This window comes from Durio zibethinus, chromosome 15 (genome assembly GCF_047325235.1).
Source record: "Durio zibethinus cultivar Kanyao isolate XHJ-2024 chromosome 15, ASM4732523v1, whole genome shotgun sequence".
In the NCBI taxonomy this organism is placed as follows: domain Eukaryota; kingdom Viridiplantae; phylum Streptophyta; class Magnoliopsida; order Malvales; family Malvaceae; genus Durio; species Durio zibethinus.
The window spans coordinates 9,327,011-9,349,191 of NC_143176.1; the positions used below are offsets into that span (position 1 = coordinate 9,327,011).

The following is a 22,181-nucleotide window of genomic DNA, read 5'->3' on the forward strand; positions in this document are numbered from 1 at the left end:
AATAAGATATAAATCTTTTTTGCAATATTTATTCATCTCTTTATATACAAATCAAATATGATATAAAATAATTATCATCATATTTTATTAATAATTATATGCATCAAACATGATCCTAAAATTTTAAAATTAGTAGATATATTTTAAAGTTTTAAACAAGTAATTTATAATATTTGCGCCTAAATTATCAAACTTTGTACTAAGTATTTTTTTTTTTTCATGTTGCTGTAGTTCTAAATTTTGTCTAAATTTGGTCTTGTTCCTTCTTATCTATTTCAAACTATTATTTTTAATTATGTTTAAAATATTCTAGTCATATGATCATATATATATTTATGGAATTTTATTATTTAAATTTGGTTAAATAATACTAGTGTAATGTATATATATATTACAACATGAGTAAAGATGATAATGGATCAAATCAAATTTAATTAAATTAATGCATATATAATATTTTGGATTTTAAAGAGTTGATTTGACGTCAAATCAAACTTTTTTGGAAATTGAATTTATTCAAATTAAAATTTATCAATTCAATTAGATTTGATTCATCAGATCTTGAAAAAAAAAATTATATTATATCTATATTATTTTTTATATATTTGAATAGATTTTAATATAAAATATTATTTATTAATAAAAAAATCTAATTCAACTTTTTTATGATTCAAAAAATTAATCTAAATCAAATTAAAATACTTAATATTTAAATCGAACCAAATAAAAAATCATTTCAAACTGAAGTAAATACTACATTTTCGATTTCATTTGATTTTTTTACCAGCCCGGGAGCTACAAGGGCACAAATAAAACTGAAGTGATTGTTTTGATCATCCGGTATAACAGGAGCTGACTACTGAAGGTCCCAGAATACGAAACCCATAGTCCAAAATGCCACGTTCCAGGCTTTGAAACCCAAATTCCTCCATCAAACAAACGGTCATAGCGGTCACGTGCTCTTCAGGGTCAGAGTCAAGGTGGGCCTCTTCAACATCTAAAGTCCAAGTCGGTCTCAATAGAAATCTGACAGAATTTAAACCCAAAAAAAGGAAAAAAAAAACACCCACAAAAAGGTCAGCAGTTTTCACGCGAATTCAAACGCAGCATCACATGCCTTTTTCAAGTACTTTACGGTCGGTTGGCATTAAACGATAACACCGTGATATTCTCTCTCTTCCGGCAGCTTTGATTGCTCCGCTATCAGCGCCACGTGTCTCGAAAGTTTTACTGCATCAAAATAGGATGTGTAGTAATATAATAAAAAATTTTTAATTGACCCGAAAATCCTAGTAAAAATTTAATTAAATAATAAAAAGCAAAACCTTCCTTTGGGAGTTTTTCTTTCTACTTACTGCTGTGAACGGTGCTTGGACTCTCCTCTGTACTAAAGTAGTAATGCAAGTGTAAAAAACAGAAATCTGAAGAGGAAAAATGCTTTGTAGCCGTGAGATTTTCAATTTTTTAGTAAGGAAAGATGTGAGGAAGATACTGAAGCGGAAGGACAGTGATGCTGGGGAAAAAGGTAAGAATCGCTCCACTCTTTTCTCATTTCCTTTATTTTTCCTTTTTTTTTTTAATTCAAGAATCCATTTTTGTACTCTGTCTGACTTGCATTTTTTTTGTTAGCATTTCTTTAAAAAAATTGAATGCTTGTGATTTGCTTTTCAATGAGGAGTAGAAGTTTGAACTTTTTGTTTTCTTTTTTCGAAGCAATTGTGTTTGTGTAGATATCGTGTTAGTAGAATTTAGCTCAAACTGGGATTTTGACAATGTTATTTGTACTTTGATGCTTTACTGCTTTAGTATCTCTAGAAGCTCGTAAAGATTCATACTCACTATTCAAGCTTTATTAAATGGCAATAACAAATTAGATACCTATTCTTTATTTGAATTTGTTCATAAATCCAACTCATTGTTCTTTTCTAATTATGTGTTTCTTTTGAAGCTAATTGTAGTATCCTTGCTTGATTAACTAACACTATCAGTGAAAGGGGGAATCAGTAGTGTATCTTAATCGACCAGGATTGAATTTTTAATGGATAATTGGAAATTTCATTGATAACAAAAGGACATGCCCCATGCTAATTTTCAGACAAAAATCTTTTTGCTTTATACTAAAATTATAACTTGCCAGAACCAATGGCTAGCCTTGTAGTTGTGTTTTTGAATAATTGAGACAAAAAAAGGGGGTTTTTTTTATCTAAAAGAATTTGAGTTGTAAGAATGGTTTTTAACATCCTTAGAAGAAAATGATTGGAGATAGTTATTTGTATAAGAAGAGGAGAAAAGAGGAAGAGTGGGTTGCCAATTGAGTAAGATTCTTTTGTAGGGAACAGGAATTCTTTGAAGGGAACTCAGCATTTTAGACTTTTATTGGTGTCATATTCAATGATAAAAGCTTACTACAAAGGGAGATTTGTTGTATTCCTATTCTCCCACTGCAAAACTGCATTGAAGTGAAAACACCAGGTGATTATCATACATGTAAAACAATTATTAGGTTAGTCGAGGATTTTCAATGAGAAAAATAGAGATAAATAAATAAATCGTAGTGCATGAGATACTATAGTACCAAGAGCAGCCCCAAATACTTGCCATTCAAAGTGTGCAACCTGCACATAACAAACCACTCAATAAATGCTCCTCAAGGCTTCTTCTGTACTAGGAAATTTGTAGATCTAGTAGAAACCCAATTCACAAAATCTTTGTTTGTGGATGAAAACTCACATTGAGTGTCCACCAATTATTCAGATCTCTGTATTGTGATATCTTGTATTGAAAAATACTCCAAAAATCTATATTTAAAAGTAATAATATAGGAGCATCCTTTTTTATGTGTACACTCTAATTTTGATTAGCTTGTGGTGTTTGGCCATTTCCTCTTATATTAAGTATCTGTATCTGTTTAAGCGTAATGAGTGGAGATGGCAGATTTTCAATTGTCAAGAGTTTCTTTAGATACAAGATTAGCTTAAACCAAGACACATTTAGCAGTTTGTTCATAGGTCTACACCAAATGCACCTCATCAGGACTGGGTGATTCTGATAGACAGTTCTTCTGAAATATTTAACTTTCTTTCTCATTTAAGAATGCATAATCTTTAAACGCGGCTTTTCCAGTTTCTGTTTAATTGCAAGATGTTGCTTTCAATCTGCCTTTTAGGCTGTCTGATAATTTTAGTAGACTATGTCCTTAACTACTGCAATTGTTACAATCTGTTGACATCTATATACTGTCTGAAAGCTATTGGAACCATTTAGTAATGCACCTCCTGTACACTTTATCTCATTCCTTCCACCAAAATTTTTTTTTTGCCTGTTCCTGCTGTTGAGTTTTTGTTCATAAGTCTCTTTGAACTCTATTTAATTGATTTTGTTATTTCATCTCTCTGGAATGAAATTTTTAACTATTGGAACCCATACAAGCTATGAAAGATTGAAAAACATTACTTTCTGATGTGTTTCTCCTCAAAAAAAAATTTTTTTGTTTCTTGTCTCACAAATTCAGGAAAAGCCCTGGAGGACTTGCGCGCTTCTCTCTTTAACAAACTCCGCTTATCTGAAAGTGCAAAGCATCAACAGCAACGAATTTGTGGGCCTGTTGCTGCTCTTACTTTCAACTTTGTGGTTGCTGTTGGTATTATTTTCATGAACAAATGGGTTCGTATGGCAAATTTTACCATATATGAAACAACTATTTATTGTGATCTTGGTTTTAAATGTAGCAAAACTATCCTATATGATTGTTTTACTCTTTTTGTGTATTCAGGTACTTAAAAATGTAGGATTCCAGTTTCCGGTATTTCTGACTTTTATTCACTATGCTGTCAGTTGGGCATTGATGGCCATTTTGAATTCTTTTTCTCTCCTCCCAGCATCTCCACCCTCAAAATCAACCCCTTTTTCTTTGTTTAGTCTTGGTATTGTTATGTCATTATCTACTGGTCTTGCTAATGTCAGCTTGAAATACAACAGGTTAGATATTTTATTTCTCTTTAAATAATAGCTAACCAAAGTATTCTGGATGACCCTTTGACTTATTTGTTAATTAATTTATTTTTTTCAGTGTGGGGTTTTATCAGATGGCTAAGATTGCTGTCACGCCATCTATTGTCCTTGCAGAATTTATATGGTATAAGAAGAGAGCCACTTTCTCTAAGGTAACTTGTTCATTTCTGTCTTCTGTGAACTTGCAAATAGTGCATTTTCATATCAGGCCTTAGTTATAATGGTAGGAAAGAATGAAATGAGAAAGTTCTTTGTATGGAGTTTATATAAATTTTTAGTACTTTCTCCTGATGGGGAAATATCACGACATTATTACACCTCATGTTGATAGAGGCATGTTTGTCCCAAAATTGGAAGGTACGACCCATCATCTTGTGGATCTTTTTATTATTTCGAAATATTCTCAACACCTCGAAATGGAGTAATATTTTCTTTCTTGGAACTTATTGGACATGAACCCCGTATTTACTGCAAGTGTGCCTACTAATTTGTGTTAAAGTTGTGGTTGAGATCTGGTTATTTAATTGTTGTGATAAACAAAGTGAAGATTACATTTGCTGCTCTAAACATAGATGTTTAAATTTGTAATGCTTGTTTTGTCAGCTTTCCATGATTAAATTTGTTTTCCTCTTTGATAATTTTTTCAAACATGTTGTGCCTATTGGAAAATGGGCATTTGTTTTTTATGTGCCAAAAGTGATTGCCTAATTTACTTTAATACTTAAAAGGATCTGAAAAAGAGAGCCCATTCCAAAGTTTATTCAGCTGCTTTTTAAAGGGTTATTATTTAACTAAAAGGAGATCAGTTGGTATTTATAAGTGTAATCTAACAAAATTAGAGAGGTCTTAGCGTGGAAAACTCGGCCTTTCTTCATGACCTTGAGCAACGTAGTAAGCAAATGAATAAGGAAGTATCTATAGTAGCAATACTGCATGGAGGTAGTTGAAGGATTTTCTTTCAATGTATGTGTCATAATGCATCAAGGTGATGCGCACACTAGTAATGCAATGAATTTAAGCTTGAAAGAGGAACTGGTCATGCTCAGAGATGCTTTTTTGATGATTCTAATCACAGATGTTTCTACTTGTTGTTCCATGCAAGAATGAATAAAATAATTAAAATAACCACTAATTGTTCCATGCAAGAATGAATAAAATAATTAAAATAACCACTAAAGTATTAATCATTCATATTTTCTTCCTGCATATTTTCACCCATGTGATGCTCATAAATGTTTGAGGGGTTTCTTCGCTGTCCTAAATTCTTGAATTTATCTGTCTGCTGCATTGCTAGAGATTTAATTCATATTTTGAGGTATCCTCATTATTATATCACTGAACACTATAGTTTGTAACATTTGTCTCCTTTTTCTTGAAATTCTTCCTATGAAATCTGTCAGGTGATTGCCCTAACAGTTGTATCTATTGGTGTTGCAATTGCTACGGTTACGGATTTACAATTCAGTCTCTTTGGAGCCTGTGTAGCATTAGCATGGATAATCCCTAGTGCTGTCAATAAAATCCTTTGGTCCAACATGCAGCAACAAGAGAATTGGACAGCATTGTCGTATGTTGCAAGCTACTTTGACTGCATTTGTATTTTATTTGGGGGTTCTGCATTGAAAAGAATGTGAAGGATAAGAACAGCCCAAGAAGATAGAAAGGATAATAAAACTTTCATGTTTGGATGTTTAAAGAGGAGAAAAAAATAACTAGGATTGTAAATTTGGTAGTCAACAGCTACCAAGAGAGACTTTTAGAAGCTACTCTTTACAAAGGGTAAAATGGTCATATCATTTGAAAATTCTTCAAGACCTATTTTCTGTCCTTATTCCTCCAATTTGTTGAGGAAATTAAAACTGGCATGATGCACATTGAAGGATGATTAATTCCTTTTAGTTCACATCCCTAACTTGACAATATTTCATTTTGATCACAATGCTTTCAACTTGGAGGTCTCAGGATGAAACTGCTAGGTATAGAGGTGGGATTTATGGACCAGGGTGGACTACATCTTGTTGTGTATCCTAAGACCAACTGGATGCTCCAAAACTGATTCTTTCTTATCCATCCTTTTCCTTCTTTTTTTTCTCTTAAATATAGAAAATGGATTCATAGTTATTCCTAGGCTTTTCTTTTCCTTTCCATTATTTCATTATCCAAGCAAGTTGTTAGTCTTTTTATGTTGGTTTTGTTGTTAAAACTTCTCAAATTCGCAGCTTGTTGAAGTTATGAATTTGTTGAACAGGTTAATGTGGAAAACAACACCAATCACTTTGCTTTTTCTGGTTTCTATGATTCCTTTCCTTGATCCCCCTGGTGTGCTTGCCTTCCATTGGAGCTTCAATAATACATCAGCAATTCTCATATCAGCTTTTCTTGGCTTCTTGCTTCAGTGGTCAGGAGCTTTGGCGCTTGGGTAAATGCATCTTTCCATTATTTTAATTATTCGAGTAAGGTAGTTGTTTTTCAACTAATTGATCTGTGTTGCAACTGCTCTGCTTTGGTTGAACAATTGCTTTTGTTTGCTTGTATTGCATGGCCTATATATGGTACAATTCGTGAAATCTATGTTGCTCTTACACTCTCATTTTCTTTGAAGTACCACGTCCGACACATATCTGACTATGTAGGTATGCCCTACGGAAGTCTGACCCTCCAAATATATGGAAAATACTAAAAAAAATTTAACATACTCAGTGTCAGCATACTCGTATGTGACACTCACTCTCCGCTCAAAGTAATATAGCTTGAAATGAATCTACTTAAGAAAGAATAAAGAAACTCAGTCATTCTTAGAAATTTTTTATACTTTTCTATGTTGCAACTGACTTATTACTAGGCTTCATGTTGGCTTTGTTCAAACTAAATTTGGAAGTCAACTCTCACAAAATGGAAAATAATGCTGCATTCGGAAATGATAATCTACTTAAACTTATGCTGTGAAGATATTATAAGAAATGGTTAACACATACTTGGCTTCTGCAAGTTTTGGTCCCAAATTATTTATTTGTCCTTCAGAGAGTACCAATCAAATCATTGTTCCTATCCCTTCTTTCTTTTCTTTGTCTAAGAATATCATGGGTTGTACCCCTTTCCCCCACCCCCCACCTCCCTCTTCCCAAAAAAGAAAGAAAGAAAAAGAATTATGGATTGAGAGCTTCCAAACTAGAGTAATATCCTTCTTTTCTATACATTGGTTTCCTTCTCTTATACATTACTTTGATTTAGGAATCATAAATTGTAGTTTGAATTCACCTAGTACATTAAGAAGGAAAAAGAAAGTCAATTCTGACTAGAATAGACCTTTCGACCTAAAGGAGCTATTTTGGTACAAGATTTGAACCAAACCTAGGAATAGCTATTCTTTAGGAATAAACTTGGAGTGAAATAACTATTCCCATGAACCAAACATGTTTTTAGAGACTTAAATCTTCTGGAAAAGTTCAAGGAAAATAAAGTGTAAAAATGTAATTCTATAGGAAAGAAGATGATCTTGTTTATTTAATCAATGGCTGGGATCTCATTTCTATCTGGTTCATGTGCATGTAGTTTTAGACTTTGCACCTACCAAATTTCAGAATTTTCTGGTCTAGAATTCCAACTTGATTTGTTGGAGGCATGTCATATGTTGTCATACATTTCAGATACATTAGTTTTCTTGTAGTCAACATAGTTAGAAAATAAATATTTCAAAATGGATAAAGGTTTCTATACATCTAGAAAGAAGGTTATGAATAAACTTAATTCTAAAGTAATTGGTATTACTTTTTCTTAATAGTTAATATTCACTTTTGATAATTTTAATTCTGATGAAGATCGTTGGTTGTTTTATTTTTATAACATCAACTTTCAGGGCTACATCTGCTATTTCACATGTGGTTCTTGGACAATTCAAGACTTGTGTTCTGCTTCTTGGAAGTTATTACCTTTTCGGTTCAAATCCAGGCACAACCAGTATTTGTGGAGCATTTATAGCTATTGGTGGCATGTCCTTTTTCACATACCTTAATTTGCAGGCTAAGAAGCAACCGTTGCCTCTGAAAGTTTCCTCCTCTTTGCCAAAGTCCAAGTTGAGTCAAGGCAATGGGGAGAAGCAGCATGACGGACTTGGAACAGAAAGTGTTTAACAAAGAGAAGTCTCTGCAGATGGTATTAGACATGAGAAGTCTATTAACCAAAACCTTTGCTTACATTTTTTTTTTTTTTGAGTTAATGTTATGAATGGTTTTTGAATTATAGTGAAATGTTAAATGTAATGCATGAATTTTAAAAATTTTTAATTTGGTACTTAAATTATAAATTTATTAATTAATGTGGTACTTAAAAGGATTATTTATCGGTTATATGTCATTATTTAGAATTAATTACATTAAAGATGAGTACCATATTAATTAATAGATTCATAGTTTAGGTATTATATTAGAAAATTTTAAAATTTAAGTATAATTGAACATTCCATATAATTCAAGGGCTCTTCATTTCATTAACCCTTTTCTTTGTTAATAGAGTAATGGAATCGAGTGGAGTTGGAGCTGCTTTTGCGAATAACCTTCCTTTTTAACAGCTTTTAGCCTTTTAGGTAAGATGTAACAAGTGCCTTTGCTACTATGCCTATGTTTCAATCATCGTGTCCATATGCTTGATTTAAAATGGTTCCACACCCGCCGGGGGGGGGGGGGGGGGGGGGAGAGGCGAATTTTACTAGTCAAACTTTTATGTTATGTTTGGTTGGTGGTTATGATGCTGCCTAAGGGAGTTTTAACCACACCATCAATTCTTTTTTTTACACCGTAATTTTTTTTTTCCAAAATGTCCATAAAAAAATATAATTTATTTTTTAATAAATTATAATTTTATCTTTCTTGCATCTCATGTTTAAAGCTTTTGAAAATTCATTTTCGAAAGCTTTAAAAGGCTCCTTGAAATTTATTTTTGAGAAGCCTTTAAAGCTCTAAAAAATGGATTTTTCAGAGACTTTCAAAGTTCTCGGAAATAGATTTTTGAATCTTTTAAAATTCTTAGAAATTCATTTTTAAGAGCATGACTTTTGAAAACAAATTTTACGTTTCTTTCATATTTCATTCAATGTTTTAAAGCTCTCGAAAATTTATTTCTTTGAAGCATGATTTTAATGAAAAGATTTTTGTAAAAATTTTAACTTTTGCATAATTTCAACTAAATTAATGAATAAAAATCTCAAAATCTAACCTTTAATGAGTGAAATATTCAAAAACTTTGTGATTTGGGGGTTAGTATGATGATGTTAAGTTTAATTTTTAAGATTTATGGTTTAGAATGAAAAAGATAGTAAAAAGGGTATGAAAAGAAATTTGATTTTTGTTAGATAAAGCGTATTTAGAAGAAATAAAGATTTTTATTTTGAAAGTGGGTTGTATTTAATAATATGATGTAAAAAATATTTTATGAGTGTATTCATAACTTCTTTGCCGCTTATGCTTTATTCAATACTAAAAAGTAATATATATTCCATGCAGTGACTATTACTCCAAAATCTATTGGTTGTTTGCCCCTAATGGCTATTCATGTTACAAGGGATGCTTTAAATACACTATCAAAATTTTTTTATACACACCTAAAATTTCTTTCCAAAAATATACACATATCAAATATCAATTTTAACCTTTAATAAATAACCAAAATACCCTTAATAGCTTATACACTAAAAAACCATATTGTATTTCTCAAAAATAGATTTTTGAATTTAATATTGTGTTCTAAGAAATTCATTTTCAAAACTTGTATTACTTTTTCAAAAATGGATCTTCAAGAAAATAATATAAGTCTTGAAAATCTGGTTCCAATAATACATTAAATTTTTTTAAAATTATATTTAATTATAAACTCTTAATAACATAAAAATTGAGATCCCTAATATTGGGGCCATTGAAAAATATCAACTCTAACATATGGGATGTATAAATCTAGCAATAAAAATCTTTAATCTTTCGATTAAGCTTTGTCTGATAAATAATGTACATAGCATTTATCCAATATTAACAAACGTGTATTTGAAAAGAAATCATTAATTGTGAAGAGCACTCATGCAAGTAGCTATTGCACCATGCGCGATGAGGTAGTCACACTTCATTGCACATGGTGCAGCGTCCAATTTGCATAAGTGCCTTTTCACATTTAGTAATTCTTCTTAAATGCACATCTGCCAAAATTACAAAAATATTGTAAATGTTATTGAACGGACAATGCTTGGTGGTCAAAAGATTAAAGATTTCTATTGACAGATTTGACTTATCTAGAAAATTAAGAACTCCGAACTTTTCAAATATAGAGATCCAAAAAGTCTCAACTTTCTTGAATATCCATTTTTGAAAAAACTAAAGACTTTTAGGAAATGGATATCCAAGAAGCTTTGAAACTTATAAGAAATGAATATTCGAGAGGCTTTGAAGCTTATCGAAAATGGAAATCCAAGAATTATTAAAATTTCTCAAATATTCATTTTTAAGAAGCTTCAAAGCTTCTCGGATATTCATTTTCAAGAAACTCGATGTTAGAAAGTGAAGAGAGAAAAAAAAAAAAAAACAAAAGGCAGGAATGGAAAAGGTCAAAGTGAAGGGTGTGGTATATTTAATAGAAAATAAGAAAATAAGCTTTGAATTTGAGGTGCATATAGAAGTGGGATATATATATATATATATATAAAGCACTAAATAGGGTGCATTTAGAATTCCTTCACAAAGAATAGCTCATTTTTATTTTGGTCCATTTTATCTTTGTACCTTTTTAAAATTCCAATCTTATCCTACATCTAGGAGAGAGAAATGATCAAAAGCCTTCATGTCACAATTATTTTTAAAAAAATATTTCATCTATAATTTTTCTACTACAATTATATAATTAATCAATTACATCAAAAGGTTATATAAAGATTTATCAAAGTTTTATATAAATTTTTTATAAATACTATACAATATTAAATTATTATTAATTAATGCACTACAGTAATCGCACAAGATATGCTTTCTATTTTAAGATGGAAATATTTTCTATTGACTTCCAACAATTGATGAGAGGTTGTGTGGCTGTTGTCCTTGCTAGCAATCAATCTCTATATTGAATGGAGAGAAGAAGACAAAAAAAAAAGAAGAAAAAATTGGTACAATAAAAATATACATAAATTTTTATTACATAAAGGAAAATATAAGAAAAAATTGGTATAACAAAAGTATACATAAAATTTTATTAGAAAATAAGGTGAGAAAAAAATTAAAAAAATTAAAAACCTATTTAAAATCAAAATATTTGATTTAGTTTGGATAAATTTTTTTCTTATTTGATTTTATTAAATTTGGATATCAAATATAATTAGATTCGTATCAAATTTTAAATTGAAAAGTAAAAAAAAAATCAAATCAAATTAAATTATTTATTTTACATATATTTAAGGTCTCACAATGTGCCTTTGCATATATGCCTACTAAGCTAAATATGAAGATCAATGGGAGAAAGTTAGGAACTGTTATGGAGGTGGATGATCCAATTTTGAGACCTAGGATTAGGCAAAGGTTTTTATAGTTTAAAGTGAGAATGAGTTTCAATAGTTCCTTAGTTGATAGTTTCTAGATCCCAAGAAACAAGATGAAGAAGATCTGAGTGGGTTTTAGGTATAAAAAAACTCTCATTTTTTTTTAATACATATAACAAAAAATTGTGCAATGGATATGCGAATGGAGTCTACTTAATGCTCATAAAATTCACTTAAATTCAAAAATTTTATTCAATTTGTTCGAACGCAAATTAGATCCAACCTAATTTATTTAAAAAATCAACAAATCAAATTCATTCAATTCAAATTTGAATTGACTTTATTATGAAATAATCTAAATTCAAACAATAAAAAACAACTAAACCTAAAATGATTTAATTTTAAAACTTAATAATTTAGATCCAAAATTACCTGAATCCAAATAATTCATATATCAAATGTGACAAACCAAAACTCCAAATAATTTGAATATGAAATTATTCAAATCTTGAAAATGATCGAATCAACATTATCCAACTAGACTCTTTCGACTACTGCATGTAGCATCACATGATACCTCTATTAAAAAATCACATTGGAGGTTGCTCTGATAAATGCTGTAACTAATGTCAATATAGTAAAAGAAAGAAGGTAAAAGTCAAGTGGTACAAATGGAAGAAGTATAAGGTGTAAATGATACATCTCTACTCATAAGCTATTAAGGTTTGATTTCAAATAAAGTTTGAATTTGGCTCGTTCATTATCAAGTTGAGTTCAAGTGCGAGTAATTTAATTTATTGATCAAGCTAAATTTGAATTTCATAATACTTGACTCGAGTGGTTCATAAGTCTAATTAAGCTTTTTTATTATATATTTTTTATTATTTTAATTTAAAATTATAAATTTATCCTTATACATAAAAAACCCTAGACACTACACTTCAAACTCATTCCATTCTTAAACTCTCATTTACCTTTTCTCTTAGTCTCTTTCCCCTCTTCAATTCCCAGTAAGCAGTGCCATACCTTCCATTTCCCAAACCTATCCTAGATTCCAAACATCCAACCTTTCCTTTCTTACCTGCTTTTTGAGCCTTCATCAAAAAAATTTTATTCCTTTCTCTATCATGAGTCTTAATCTACCAATTCTAACTCCAGCTAATAATGTCCCTTTCAACTAGTCACAATAGCAACAAATCTCCCCTAACAATTTCAGGTCTTATTGTAGCACTAATTCTAAGTGTACTGAGTTTAAATAGTGTTTTTTTTTGTTTTTATTTTGAGTTCATTGTCTTGATTTCTAAAATAGGTCCTTAAAAATTGTTGGAAAATTTGGTCTATTTTCATGATGTTGAAACTTTTCTTAACTTCTTATTAACTCTTGCTCTAAAAAAAAAATTTGAAAGGGATGAGTCTGGATCTTTCTTTTACAAAGCTTTTGAAGCTTTTTTTTTTTTTTTTTACAAATCCTACTATCACAAGTTTACATGAGCTTTCTTTTTGCCAAGTGGAACATGGCTGAATGGTTCAACCATATGTATGTTTGAAAGATCATCTAGGACATGAAAAGATGTAGCTTTCATTTGGATTTGATTATTTCATTTAATTGTTTTATTGTTTTGATTAGTTAGATTGAGACTTTGATGTCAAGTATATTAATTAAATTTGTAAAGTTTTACTAAGTATAAATATTAATCAAACTTGCTCAAACTCAATTTGAGTTTTATTGTGAATCAAACTTAAGCTTAAAAGTAAAAATTCGATTGAACTTAAGCCAAGTTTCAAGCTTGAATTTTTTAATCAAGCTTGAGCTTAAGTATTGTAGTGTATCAACTTGGCTCGACTCGATTATACCCTAAAAATAAGTCAAGGTGGTTGTGGAGGTGAAGTTCTAGTGACAAATATAATAGTACATGACATGATTGGGGAAAGCACGTGATGGGGAATGAATAGGTGGCAATAATAGCAATTGAAAATTTTTGGGGCATTCTTTAAAAATTCAATTAATTTTACAAGGGAAACCGAATGCAATTCTTAATTGCTATACCTAGAGAAATTTTTAGGCTAAAGAAATTATTCTAAAAATTTAAAAATTATTCTTTTACACTTGAAATTTCACAAAAATTGAAATTAATATGATAATCATGAATTAAAATTACTTTCAAAGGCACTTTAAAAGTTTTTACTTTAATTATATGAGATTGTCTTATTTTGAGCTTCATAACCTTTTGAATATACATAATTATTAAATAATTTTTATATGGTTAGAAATATCATTCAAATGCTTTTCTTTTGATATATTTATTATATGCTCAAATCCAATAATTTTTCAGCAAGATATGAATGAAACACAAAAAAAAAAAAAAAATTCTAAAATATACTTAAGTGTTTTTATTATATGTTCGAAAGTACCTAATTTTTTTAGTAAATCAATTTATTTGAAATTATACTCTCTAAGCTTTGCAACAAAAAAAAAATCACTTAATTATGACATAAGATAAAAATGATATTTTCATTAAAAGTCAGATTACTTGTTCACTAAGCAGAGTGTTAGCATTACGAGTAGCCTTGGGGACTCGTAAAGATACTCCATATAATTTTCACTTGCACCACTTCTTTCAAAAGCCCTAGTTGACTCAGTAACAACATTAAAGCCTATTAAGCCTTTAGCAACTTGGTGCCTCTCTAGAACGGTAGTGTCCTTGGGATACAAATCCGCAAAGTTTATCTCTTATAAGTCTAAAGCCCAAACCATAACTATATTTGGTACAAAAAAATTTTCATATAGTGACGACCATTATACACTATAGCAAAAGCGAACTTTTATAGGATTTAGCACATGCTTGTTAAACAAATATATATAAATTTAATGATAAACAAAGCATAAAGTAAATAGAAAAAAGTTGAATCTAACACATAATCAATTTGTTGTGTTCACCTTAATAAGTTTTGTATATAAGATTCATAAACAAGATTTTGTTGGTAGCTCTATAATTGAATTGAAAGATGATTCAATACTTAACATCCTCCGCTATAATCTTATACATCAATGCTAGATTGTCACTAGCCAAAGCTGTCAAAATGTTAGGCCTCTAACAATAATCCATAGATATGAGGGTTGTATATAGCCAAGATCTATGCTAGTGGATTAGGATTTGATATCCTCTCTTTTGACTGACAATCACAACTAGCAATCAACAAAGCACATAGAACAAGCTAATTAAAGAAAATGATTTCCTTCTTAGCCTAGGAAGAATTTTGGTAACTTCTTTACAAGAAGAGTGCTTGTCGATTTTTTTGGAGATCCTATCTCTTTATTTTTTTCTTACTATTGCTGAGAGTCTCTTTTTTCTATTAGGGGTGTCTATAACATATGTTATAGAGTTAGGTTAAGTGCTTTACAATGTCAATTTACAGTTATACATTTTTTTTAATTGAAACATTCAATTAAGTCTTTTTTGTGAAACTCTCAATTTCACCACACTAATCCCATTTGAATTCAACATGTCACCTTATTATGTGTGACACATTAGGATTTCAACATGTTGGCAATAAACATATTATGAATTCATTATGAACTCTTCTTATACTAATAGATCATGAGTGGCATTTAGTAATGCATCATGACTACCAAAATTTGTCAAAGTCAAGTTGGTTTGACTAACTTTCTAATGTATAATATTTCAGTGTAATTTGATCATTTCATTATATAACTCGGAATGATAGAAAGCATGGTGCAATGTCTACTTTCTAATTATACCATATTAGTTTTGTAGCTAGTATATTAACCTTATTATATTATATTTGCCTTGGCCAAAGACTTACGGTTAATATTAGCTAAGAATTATAAGATATGTCCCTTCATATCACTTGGTATGATGATCACTCATTCACCTTTATATGCTCATGTTATACCTAAAAACATCATTTTTAGGCATCAAGTGCCCTAAATCGTATAGATGCAATCAAAGTATGACAATTCACATGTAAGATGACCTAGTATCACAAGTTAAAAGATTACTTATACTACTGACATATGAGAATATATTCTATAAATACTTGAGTGAAATATCAAATGGAATTCTCATCTCAAGTCATGTTCAGCGAACTTATTCCCTAACAAGCACCTATATGCTATCCTCAAATATCTATATATTTTAATTTATGAAATCAATTGCTTACTTCATAAATAAAAAGGCTTAGCTTGTACTAGTTTTAAGTATTGTTAATGTCTTTGTTTTCAATAATACAATGACTAAAAATATCTTTAGAAACAAAGCTTTAATGCATAAGGTTCTCATAATTGTATAACCATACAATACATTTGCAAGAACTATTTAGTTCTTAAAGCTTTATCCACAACAGTCATTAATAACAACTTTATTCAATTAAATGAAACACTTCTTACATTATATAATCCAATAATGTATCATACATAAAATTATAGACTAATCAAATGTTTCTACAACCAATCTCAATTGACTTGTAAGGCTAATACTAACAATTTTGTCATCTCATTTTTCAAGTCATTATACCTAATATTTTTCTATATAAGCTCGTTATAGGTGCAACGTTCAGCCTCTTTAACCCCTTACACAACTGTTATCATCTTAGAGTATTTTTGTCACACTAATATCATTTTGCTCATCTATTCCTCTCACCCGAGCATTATTAGCATGTAAGTCCTATTGCACTATATTAAATTGTTCACTTACAACTCCAATTACTATATCCTAGCATCTTTTTTAACATAATGCTCTCTAGACTTTAGGTGTTTCCCTCTTACCTTTACATCTCCACTAGACTCTCTTCTGCTAAACCATTCAAAGTTTAACTTCTTTATCAACCTTAATAATGCTTGTATTGAGCCATTTTATTGATAAGCTTTGCCAAATTACCAATCTTATTAACTTGAATTATCATTATTTTAGCAAAATACAAGTAAAGTTACATTTCAATCCTATTAGCCACGTCACTCTACAAGTTGTAAGGAAAGTAATCTCTAGATTACTTACCTATCAATATAGAGAGCATATTTCCATGCCCAGTTAAAAGAATTATCAAGACTCACCAATGTATTCGGTTAAATTCAACCCGTACATAAAAGGAAAAAACTATTATCTTTTAGTCACAAAATCTCCAAACTTTACTCTTACCCTATGCTCTGTTGTATGCCTCATTTCTTATCTAATTACAATCAAAACCAGCACACTAACTAATTGCCCACTACCATAACTTTAACTTCCATTACCATCATCATGACCATTAGGTACTGGTGAACCTGGAAACATTCATAACTAGTGCAAATATTGACTTCAAAGTTAATGATAAAAGGTCCTTACTAGCGAGCTACCATTAAACTTAATCGTTAAGCAATGATCCCATAGCTTTCTCTTAGCAAGTGGTTCATTGGTAGCCATGGGATAATTTTCCTTGTGCCTTCTAGCAATCAGTAGCATTTACCTAAAAACTTGATGTTTTCATGTTTAAAAAACCAACAAAATATTAAAATAAGTACATGTGTGCCATAATAGTGTCAATAATAACTATTAAGGGAAAAATAAGCTATACTTGAATAATGGCCTAAGTATTTCTAATCAAGTTTGTTAAAAACCTTTATATTTTCCTAAATGCCCATTTTATTAACATTAGGCTTGCTTGCTTAACTGTTATCTATTGTAGAAACATCTCTCAGCACTATATCTCACAAACAATAAATTTATGCCATGGCTCACTCTCGTTAATAACAACTACAAAATACTTTAAACAATCAAAGTAAATTTTAAAGGGTAGGCTTATAATCATAATATGGTGGTGAATTTACAAGTAATACCACTTAACGTGTGCCTTTAGCTAATAAAAGTTGATTAACATATTGATTGAAGGTGCCTAGCCTCTCATTTTACATTTAATCCTCTTTTTCTACATTTAATGAAGTAGGTCATCATAATCACTTAGGAATTCAAAATTAATTGAAAGGGCATCAAATTGAAAATGTCAAGAATGAGATGAAAGAATAGATATAAAGGCAGAGGCAAACCTACATGAAACAAACTATTGTAAAAGTTGACCCATTTACATTCTATAGTCATATCATCCACAACGTGATGCCTATGAGGTAGGTGAATCATAGAGACAATTACACCAACTAAAGGCAGTTTTGTTTAGTCCATTATTAATAGACCTTTGGTTAATATTGCATGAGAACCCATTAACATATCAACCTATCATGCATAACATCATTCCTTCCAACAATATCACTTCCAACCTTAATGTCTTTACCTTCAACACCTTTTTGCAAGTCAAAACTAGCAGAGCCTTCACTCATTAAAATTCTTTGATCAATAGCAAAATTATTCTCGCTATCTCTTAGGGCATCATTATTAGTAACCCTAATCCTTTCCTTTTACTAACTTTATTCTAGCTATGTGTTTTTTTCTCATGCACAACTATACAAAGAACAATAGTAATCTAAAAACAACTTACCAAATATTGTAAAATTAATGAAATAACTACAAGTGCTTCTATTTGATGGAAAGTGGGATGAAAAAGATGAGTGGAAAAGAAATTAAAGAAATAAAAGATCCAGTAATGGAAGTAAATGAAACTTTAAGAGAAACAGAGAACTAAAAATATATATAAAAAAAAAACTCAATAGCAAAAGTAAATAAAACTCAATAGTATATATTTTATATTTTTGAAATTAATAAATAATTAAAAATTAATAAAATCATTTACATATATCAAATGATAATTTTATAAAAGCATATTTAAAAAATTGTAAATAAATATTAATAAATAATTAAAATTCTTATCTTACTGCTTTGTCCCTATAAAAAGCAAATACATGAATCAACTTTCACAATAAATTTGATATAGGGGTTGGAAGTGGGTTATAAACCTTATCCCAAGTGTGCAAAAAGCAAAGCTTCCTAAAAGAATATTATATGTAATAATATTAAATAAGGGTATTTTAAGTTTTTTGCACATATAGTAATTTTAGGCTTTCAAGTGAAAGATAGTTGAATGTCTAATGAAAATCAATCAAATGTTTTAGGTTTATTTTTTAATCTATACATCATTTTCCAAAGATTAGTCAACTATCTGATGGATGGCAATCGATCGTCTATAGGTAAATTTGAAATTCAAGCATCCACTGATGGTTCTCTACAATTAACAAATTGTTGGTAGTTTAGAATATTGTATATCATACATTGGATAGAAAAACTTAATTTTGATGAATAAATTTAATATTTGTATTAATTATTCGTATATTGAATAATTATGTTTTAACATAAATATATGTTTATAATAGTTAATAACAAAAGAGTTATAACCATTTAAATGTTCGTTTAAACACTTATTTGTAATAGTTAATAACAAAAATTATTATTATTATGTTTAAACATAAATGTTTGCTTATAAATGTTTATAAATGCTTAACCATAAACATTAATATTGTATTTAAACAAAATGATGTGATTATTTATCAAAAGGATATGATTGTTCATCAACTGTAAATAAATTTTTATGCATAACCATTTTCACTACTTTTACTTGAAGAGATTTTAGGCTTTATTATATCTTAGAGACATGATTGCATTTAAGAAAATGTTTTTCACATCTCAAAACTAAAATTTATTTTTATTATTTCTATTTTATTATTTATTATTTTAATAATTTAAAGACAATTATGAAAAAATTTTCACATTTTGTATTTATGGAGATGCAAGAGAATGAAATCTAAAAATGCATTGATGAAATCCAAATTCATGAAACAATTATGGACAAAGAAAAACTAGTTACCTACAAATTGCAATGTTAGATAAATTTTTTTTTTTTGTTTCTCTTTGAAAATTGTTATGCAATTTACTCATTAAATGTTTGAATGGAGTAATAATCTATAGAATTTGATGATCATCACTTAATTTCTTAATATGGCTTTTGATATTAGTTAAAATGGTAAACACTAATTTACTAAAATTACTTTATTACATTCATTAATTTTAGGTGAAATTCTCTATAATATAGAGCCATAACCTATAGTGATACTTAAATAAAACTATATCCATGCATGAATAATGTTGATTTATTTTTATGGCTTATGTTGTGAATATATTTGCTATTTAAGTTGGATTTTGTTTTAATCTAAGATAATAATTTTGAAAAGTAGAATTAACTTAATATATATATATATATATATATATACATGAGTTTGGATATAAAAAATCATGAGTTTAGAAATGCTTAGCTTTAATCTATATAATAGATTTGTTTGTTATATTTAAGTTTTCTATCATGAGAAATTGAAATAAAACTAAAGAAATTTGTTTTTATTTGATATACATGTACGCACAATAATCTATATAAGTTTATGCTAAATAATTACTTTGTGTGATGAAATGTATATGTAAGAATCATTTTCAATTATAATGCAATAAAAATTTTTGTAATGTCAAGGATATAAAAATATATATCCATTCTTATAAGTTGTGGTAAAAAAGGTAAATTATACCATTAGTCACTCAATTATATTGTGTTATTAAAATGGTCATTATATTATTAAAATTTTTAATTTAATAACTAAAATTTGAGTACGTACTTTTTTGTCACTTAATTATTAGTTTCTAATGAGGTGTTGACATGATAATGTCATGTCAACTTTTAGATGTCATGTGATATTACCATGTCAACAAATTTTATTTTTTCACATGGTACTTTATAGTTGATGTGAAAATGCAATGTTAATACGTCATTAAAGGCTAATGCTCTAGTGACCAAAAAACCTTACTCAAACTACTAAATTAAAAGTTTTAATAGTTAAGTGACTATTTAAAAATCACAACCATAATTGAGTAACCAATGGCATATTTTACCAAAGAAAAAAAAATGACTATTAAGTTTTTTTTTTTAAATCTTTTAAAAGAAATATAATGAATGAACAAAATTCACTCAATAAGTTGTTTCATTTTAAGGTTTAAGTACATGTTATATGAATTATATGGCAACGAATTAAATCAATCATAAGCCTAGAATTGAATATGAAGTATTTATTAAGTTTAATTATGGATCTTATATAGCTTATTATATATTGGTTAAGACATGATTATTTAAACCAAAATGAAATCTCAAGCATTGCTTCAAGGCATAAAAATTTGTGAATTTGTAGATCTTCTTTGAAAGAATCAAGTACATATGCTATTGTCATAAAATTATATTTTATTCCACGCTTGTATTTAATTGATCTAGAAAAGAATGCATGATTCATATTTTTTTTCTAGCCATAAACATGATTTAATTATTTAATTTATATATTGTTTCAATGTTTATTTTTATTTGTTAAATAAAGTATTTAAGTTATGCAAGAAATAAGCATATTGTTTACTTCAATTTCATTATTATAATTCTTGAATAAACATGGAACTTAAAAATAAAGATGAAGTTAAAGAGGGCTAGCAGGGGCTATAGCCCCCCCTAAAAAATTCCATAATAAAATATTTACTCGTAGAAAAAAGGTTGGTAGGGTTGCTTTAAAGTAGACACAGTGTCATGGTTAGGATTTGGTGTGTCTTGGTCTTGCCATGACTGACCTTGAGCTGAGCAGCAGTTGAGATCAAGTTGCCAAAAAAGTGGTTCTAAGAGATGCGAGAGTGCAATTTAAGCACTGAAACATGTTGCTAATATGATGTGCGGGCAATGTGTGCCCTAGGCCATAAGATGTACAGGTAAGTGTGCGGTAGTGTATAGGTGCTCTGAAGTCAATTAATCAGTCAGGTGCTGTCTGTCGAAGCCATGTACGAGCACCTTCGTGTGGGTTAGTGAAGCAACGAGTAAAATTAATGAATTATGTTAACCAAGAAGAAGGTTACGGGGCCTTGAGTTAGCTGAAGAAAGGCCCTGAAATGGCTAAGGAGAAAAATGTCTCCATTTCAAATAGTCTTACAATTCCTGATAGGAGAATGAAAAAATCTCTTACGCTCTTTAAAGGGGGACATTTGGTATCAGCTCTCCACCATCCTCTTGGCTAGCAGACAAGTAAGGGCTTGGCTAGTCTAAAGTGAGCTACTTCTAGGCACAAGTGGTGTTTAGGTGGATAGGCATTATAGGGTCATAAGTGTGGCACGATATCTCCTTGGATCATAGTAAACTCGAGGACAGTTGAGGCTAACGGGCCTCATATCACGCGTTTACGTTGAGCCATAAGGTTACGCAGTAGAGTCTATTATGTCTTTCAGTTTTTCCTCTTTGAGCCAGAAGGATCATAAGATGATATTTGCATAGAAGAGGCACCATCGAGCCTAAAAGATGAGTAGACTAGTAGGTAGGCATGCTGTTAGACCCTTATGGTCAATCGATAGAGGGGTATTACAACTGAGATAACATATCCAAGTCTCCTATACGGGACTAGCATGATGTTGAATGTCAATCATGTGTGTAGGTAACCTAAATTGAGGCTAAAGGCTTAAGCTCTAAGAATTGAGTTTTATGGGATAAGATGAGCCTAGAGGCGCTAGACAAGTTGTTGACCAGCATAAGTGTAGTACCTGTGGGATCTTGGCACGAGAGCTAGTGTACAATTCGAGCAGGCATGGTGCTAGGTTCTTACCATACCAAAAAGTAATAGTATCATGAGAACCGAGGCTATGCACTCCAATAAGAATTC

General features: G+C 29.7%; 1 protein-coding gene across 1 annotated transcript; it reads left to right on the forward strand.

Moving 5' to 3' along the window:
- The first annotated feature begins 1,282 nt into the window (after window positions 1-1,282).
- LOC111302371 (nucleotide-sugar uncharacterized transporter 1-like) lies at window positions 1,283-8,287 on the forward strand. The gene is made up of 7 exons (XM_022898295.2): window positions 1,283-1,525; window positions 3,512-3,663; window positions 3,773-3,978; window positions 4,070-4,163; window positions 5,412-5,578; window positions 6,260-6,430; window positions 7,868-8,287. Exons 1-7 carry the CDS (start codon window positions 1,435-1,437, stop codon window positions 8,139-8,141), a joined length of 1,155 nt encoding a protein of 384 aa, XP_022754030.1. The 5' UTR covers window positions 1,283-1,434; the 3' UTR covers window positions 8,142-8,287.
- The last annotated feature ends 13,894 nt before the right edge of the window (window positions 8,288-22,181 follow it).

Excerpts from the sequence above, each read along its gene's own strand:
- LOC111302371 (XM_022898295.2), top strand. The coding sequence starts at position 1,435 with ATGCTTTGTAGCCGTGAGATTTTCAATTTTTTAGTAAGGAAAGATGTG. Across the intron at positions 3,979-4,069 it reads GTCAGCTTGAAATACAACAG|TGTGGGGTTTTATCAGATGG; the intron begins GTTAGATATTTT and ends TATTTTTTTCAG. Across the intron at positions 6,431-7,867 it reads TCAGGAGCTTTGGCGCTTGG|GGCTACATCTGCTATTTCAC; the intron begins GTAAATGCATCT and ends ATCAACTTTCAG.